This window comes from Sparus aurata, chromosome 21, assembly GCF_900880675.1.
Source record: "Sparus aurata chromosome 21, fSpaAur1.1, whole genome shotgun sequence".
Taxonomy (NCBI): domain Eukaryota; kingdom Metazoa; phylum Chordata; class Actinopteri; order Spariformes; family Sparidae; genus Sparus; species Sparus aurata.
In genome coordinates this window covers 14491688-14497901 of record NC_044207.1, presented here as the reverse complement: position 1 = coordinate 14497901, position 6214 = coordinate 14491688, and the positions used below count along the sequence as shown (strand labels likewise).

Genomic DNA, 6214 nt, shown 5'->3' with positions numbered 1-6214 from the left:
GTTTTTAACAGCAGGGACGTCAATTTTCGGAGACGTGCTTCTCGGTGGCTGCCTGGGCTGTTTGGTTTTTGGAGAAGGTAACATCATGGCGTCGGGTGCAGGAGAGCCGTCCACCGGACACGATGCGGAATTGGATGAATTATTGGACAGTAAGTGTTGACATTAAGTGTTTATAAAGACCCTCTTTTTATCCAGAAGGGGATTTTCTCATGTTGGAACGGATGACACTCGGCCCCGAGAACCCCCTTTCTCTCTCTGTGTCAGGGGTTAACTAGCTTGTGTGCTCATGGGACCTCCCGCTTGGCTGCCAGATATCGATACAGTAGCGCAAGTTATCGCTGACAATCGGACCAGTCGGTCGAATCAATCGCTAAATCTATGAAGTGAAAGTTTCCATTGTATCTAACGTTAGCTAGCTATGTGATGAATGGCTGTATGTTGCTATTGTTAGCTAGCTTAGCTGTGACCCAGAACAACAGTGTGGTTTTCAAACATTATGTCTTTGCCCTTGAGTTGGTTATTGAAAGATAGCTGTCGTTAGATGCAATTTAATGAAAACCTGATGATGTAAGATGGCTGCGGGACTGTCAGTGACTGTATTGTCTCTGCTGCCAGCCTTTTGTTGAATGTCTGTTCGGTTCAGGTGATGGTGTTTACTAGCTGTGAACATGTTCCTGTAATTTCCACACAGCTCTCTCGGACGTACGGTCAACTGCCAGTTTAATGGCTCCACCTGCTTAAAAAACAAATGCAGTCCAACACAAAAGTCCTACAAAAAATTGAATCTATATCAATCTAATCTATCTATATGATGTTCAGTTTTTGTTGAAACTGTGTGGAAAGATGTTGGTTAAGGATCATTTTGCTTTAGAGGCTGTTGTTTTTGGTGCTGTGGACTTAGATGTTGTATTGGATATGAATTCGAGGTCCATCCTATTTATTTCAATAAGGATAAATTATGTATTGGTAAAAAACAGTGTATATTTCCAACAGCACCACAACCTACGGACTCCAGAATAACCAATACAACACAGTATAAACGTAAATACATTCAAGTTTTTCAGTTGGAGTTTTTAGTTGGTGTACCGTTTTTTGAAAAATAGCAAAGGAGTGTACATTTTGTAGCATTCCTTTGCTTCTTAGAAAGCCGAAATCTCATCAGTAACAGCGGTAATAGGGCCGTGGTACCACTTTAATTCATAATATTAAAGATAAGATTCACATTTAGCTTAAACATAAACCAAACAACAAAATGAATGCTCCAAAGCAAACACATCATACAACACCTGTGAAGAAAATGCAATATTGACCCTTTCCACTAAGTAAAATATGCTGCATGAGCCATTTGAAGACATCTGATGCGCATTTAATAACGCTCTTTCAGTTGGGGTTTAAACTCATACATGAATAAATAGATAATGGCTGAATTGTAACATTTCTGTTGTTAAAATACCGGTTTAAAAGTCGACTGGCATGGCTCTAATTTTATCCTTTTTTCTTTAGGTGCGTTGGATGACTTTGACAAGGCAGCAGCCCCTCCAGCTCCTGAACCTGCGGCTGCTTCGTCCTCAGCCGCCAGTGGTGCAGAGAAGGTCTTTTTGTGTTATTTGTTTTGAGTAGTCCTTGACTTTTTGCTCTATTTTTTTTAGTGTTTATGACTTGTTTACTTTGTTGCTAGCCTAGATGGCTGTTGACTGTTGAACTCGCAAAGTGCAGACCCCACCCTAAAGGTTCACTGGCCAGCAAAAAGTCTCTTTCTCTTGGTTTTAAGAGTAGTTATTATGACAAAGCAACCAAACCTGGGACAAGAAATGTCGAGCAGAGGCAATATAATCAATACATTTTTGGCTTGTAATCGCAAAGAGGTTATTAAGAACAATAAATAAATAGATTTAAAAGCATTTGCTAAAAGCAGGCTTCCTCAAAGGTGTCTAGAATGCACTTAACATGATTTCCAATCACCCTTTGCAGCCACCTCTGCTTGAAGACAGCAAACTCTTTGAGACTCTCTTCGAGGGGGACATGGCCACCCAAGCCAAGGAGGAGTGGGAGAAGGCCATGACTGAGCTGGCCCAGGAGGAGCCGGAATTACTGCAGCACTTCCAAAAATTGTCGGAGGCTGCAGGAAAAGTTGGTAAGGTCGACAACTCTCAATGTCTGTGGTTTTGATATGTTCCTCTGCTTACTGTTCCTGTAGCCTGAATGTTGTGTGTGTATTCTGTATAGGTACTGACACCGCCTCCCAACAAGAATTCACCTCCTGTCTTAAAGAAACCCTCCGTGGCCTGGCCAAAAATGCAGACAACCTGCAGGTGGGTAAAGTCAGACTCAATCGGTTGTTACAAAACCATTCAAAGCGACGCAAACATAGAACAGTTTCTAACGGTATTGTTCTCGTACAGTCTACAGGACTAGCTGGAGACGACCTTGTCAAGGCGCTAGAAGGCCTGGGCTTGGAAGAGGGTGGTGAAGGAGGTGGTGATGAGGGGAACATCCTGCCCATCATGCAGTCCATCATGCAGAACCTTCTCTCCAAGGAAGTGCTTTATCCATCTCTCAAAGAGATCACTGCTAAGGTTTGCATCTGTTTGAGTAACTTTTATTATGTAGTCTCTAGTTCTGCCACAAAGTGAGTCTCATCAATGTCTCCCACACTCACAGTACCCAGAATGGTTGGATTCCAACAAGCCAAGCCTCAGTCAGGAGGACTACCAGCGCTATGAGCAGCAGGCCAAAATCATGGGAGAGATCTGCACCCACTTTGAGAGGGAGGAACAGGGTGCAGCAGATAAAGACGGCAACTTCGAGAGCATCATGGACCTGATGCAAAAGGTAGACACACCCTGCATTTGACTTCTTGGTTATTTACATCTTGAATATTTCAGTTGTGAATCAGTATTCTATCATTACTGCGACAAATGGTGCAGGTAATCGCACATTTGATAGCTCCCACTGCAAGAGGAAACACCTACACTAACACTGGCATTGGCTAGTATAGGTTACAGACTGTTGTATTTTTGATTTTGATGTAAATAGCTTTGGCTTGCTAAGAATGAAACTCATCACACATTACAATGATTTTTCTCACAGTTGCAAGACCTCGGCCAACCTCCCAAAGAGCTAGCTGGTGATGCGGTAAGTTTTTAGTCAACAATATATCATATAAAGTACTCTTTGTCATTAATTCACACACTGCTTTTGCAATGACAAAATAACATTTGATTTCCTATTAATAAACATCACATTTTCGCATCTCAAGTCCTTGCTAATTCATTTTTAAATAAATGCTGCAGTAAAATAACTAACATCATAGGCTACTTTGGGACCTGTTGTACAAGAATAGGGTTGAGTTTGCTGATAGCAATTTCATTTGATTTACAAAAAAATATTTTGTTATCTGAGATATTATTATTATTATTATTATTATTATCGTTATTATTATTATTATTAAGAGACGAAGTGTATCTATCTATTCGTAATGTCTCCTGCCAGTCCTCCAGCTTAAAGATGACCGCAGTCTTCCTGTTTCTTCTTCCCCTCCTCCAGCCTCCAGGCTTTAACTTTGACATGGAGTCCCTCAATCTCCCAGGAGGCCCTGGGGCCGGGGCAGCAGAGCAGTGCTCCATCATGTGATGAGGTAGCGGTACGATCCATCAGAAGCGCTGAAGCCAGAGGGGTCACTCTGTGTGTATCAGCGACAGGCAGGGTGTGAAGGAGTGTGAAGCGAAGGTCAGACAGGAGCGTGACCAGACCGTCGACCCTGCTCTCCATCGTGACGGTGTGTGGATGCAGAAACAACGGGAGGAAGCACGAAAACCAACAGGAACCACACATACAAACACACTCTCGTCTGTCCAAAATCACTGAGCGCACAACTGAGAACATTTTAACATCTCTGCAATAGTTTGTCAGTGGTTGCCATAGCTCCTTCAAGATTTACTTTTAATAGCATTCCTTTAAAAATAAATTACCACTGCCTTTGTCCATGTTGTTTTTACAGTGCTGTTTAGGCTCATGGTAAAATCTATGAAACCACTTCACGGGTATAAACGGTGCCTTTGCAAAATGACTTTTAAGTTAATATTTTAGGTCTCATCACATGTTGCTATCATTTAGCCTAGCACTTAAAATTATGATTTTATTTGTGTGAATTTGCAATATCACACCAAGTTAGTGGTGATTCTTTGGTACTTCATGAAATACACACTTCTGGTTCTGTACAGGATTTACTTAACAAGTTAATTGGCTATTAAGTGTGGAAAAAATGAGTGCACATTTGTTAATAATTTAAAGATTTAAAAAGACTATAGAGGATTTAACGTGTCATGAAAAGCACCTACTGTAATTCAGCCAGCTAATCTAATAAGACTAATTCCCCCGAGTGTCGTCCCCCATACCCAGGTGTTCATTTGAAGTGATTGAGATGTTGATACCCGGATGCCTTTGCTGTGGTTACAGTGATCATTATAGTGTAGAGTAACTGTGAAAAGTGCTTCCCCTGTGATTCCCAGTGTTTTTGCTGTGCAGAGCGATGCTTTCTTTGGTTTGAGGTCCGTGCTGGGAAAAAAAATAACATGAACGTGTATCCTGTGTCCTCAATAAAAAGAATATTAGGTTCTTTCCAGAAAGAGTTACAGGCAGAGTAAGAGGAGAGAAACATGTCTATAATTAATGGGTAACACATCAACAGCCTGATGTTAGCACATTTAGGTTCTGGTTGGTGGGTTTGTTTACCCCAGCGGCCACTTTTTATTATCAGCTGCTATTGCCAGAGGACAATTATCCCCCCCCCCCCCCTGCTGAGCCTGTAGAGAGAGGTCTAGAAATCCCACGACCATCAGCTCATCACTAACTGTATAAAGAAGGGGTACTGTGAAAGGATTCAGTCAGCCGTGCACTGGGAGGGGTGCAATCTATTCAACTCTCAGGGCGGCTGAAAACACGCCCAGAGCACTGTTAAAAAAAGATACAACCTGTTATTTGACACTATTTTGTTTTGTAAATATATAAAAATAAAATGATGATATAATGCAATACTTCATTGTTGTTATTGTGGTTTATTAGTCATCATTGCTTTCACATTAGTAGTAGTGAGTGAGAAAATATAAATACATTTATTCAGGTGCTGCTTGAGTATGTGGATTTTATGATATTTTCTGTATATATGAGACATCTTTATGAAGTAGTTACATTGCAGATTAAGATTTAACATTGAAGTATAATCATCTGAGAAGGCGTGATGTGTTGCTCTATTTTGCTTGCTCTTTATCTTATTTGAAATGCCAAAAAGCACTTTGAGATGCATTTTATGTATGAAAGTTGTTGTATGAACAAAGTTATGATTACGTATTAGTCATTACAGCTATAAGAAGTACGCTTAAAATAGTATTTTATGTCAGAAGAACATAAAACCGCCATACTCAAACAAAACATTGAGCAAAGAAAAATCTGAAGCGTGGGTGTGCATCAGACCAGAGTGCAATGAAATTAATATATGTTCAACATAAGAGCATAAAGCAGAGTAAAAATATAAAACAAAATGTATCTTTGCATAAATACTCATTCTTTATACACGTGTGTGGAAGGTAGTAATATAAATGATCTGTGGTGACAAGGTTTATATTTGAATTAGTCCGAATTTGGTCCACCTCATCCAGCTACATCATCAAAATGCTGCTTACAGTAATCTTTATTTAGCTTTTAGTTATTTCATTTTACTATAATGATAATTTACATTTTTTTTCTTTTTAAAAAAAATCTAAATAGCAAATCTACTGTAAATGCTATATTTGGAAAATCTCAAAGGTGCACTATGTAGTTTTGGGGAGGATATTTTAATCAGAAGACAAGGGTTTCAGTGATTGATTGTTTATGCCTAATCAAACTAAATAAACAAACTCTTCATTTTCATGATTAGATCAACTGAATAAACAAACTGACCTTAAAGGACAACGCCGCTTCACACTGTTTTACTTGGTTTATATGTGGCGGACCCTGCCACCTTTCTAGCTTCAAACAGTGTTCTGGGGATCTTATTTTCCTCTGAGAACAGCTTGTTTATTCACATGTAGACAAAATAATTATCTCACCACAAGATCAATTAAGGAGCTGTTGTGGAGCTTTTGACAATATCTGAGTCTATCCAGTTGTCATAATTGTTCCTGTTTAAGGTCTTCTTTCTATCAGAGCGCTTGAAGATCATGTGATATGAACA

At 39.8% G+C, this 6214-nt stretch overlaps 1 protein-coding gene across 1 annotated transcript; it reads left to right on the top strand.

Moving 5' to 3' along the window:
- pex19 (peroxisomal biogenesis factor 19) lies at positions 1 to 5039 on the top strand. Its single transcript, XM_030403932.1, has 8 exons — positions 1 to 149; positions 1504 to 1592; positions 1972 to 2134; positions 2227 to 2312; positions 2403 to 2576; positions 2662 to 2832; positions 3091 to 3135; positions 3547 to 5039. The coding sequence occupies exons 1-8, from the start codon at positions 86 to 88 to the stop codon at positions 3631 to 3633; spliced, it is 879 nt and encodes a 292-aa protein (XP_030259792.1). The 5' UTR covers positions 1 to 85; the 3' UTR covers positions 3634 to 5039.
- Positions 5040 to 6214: the final 1175 nt, after the last annotated feature.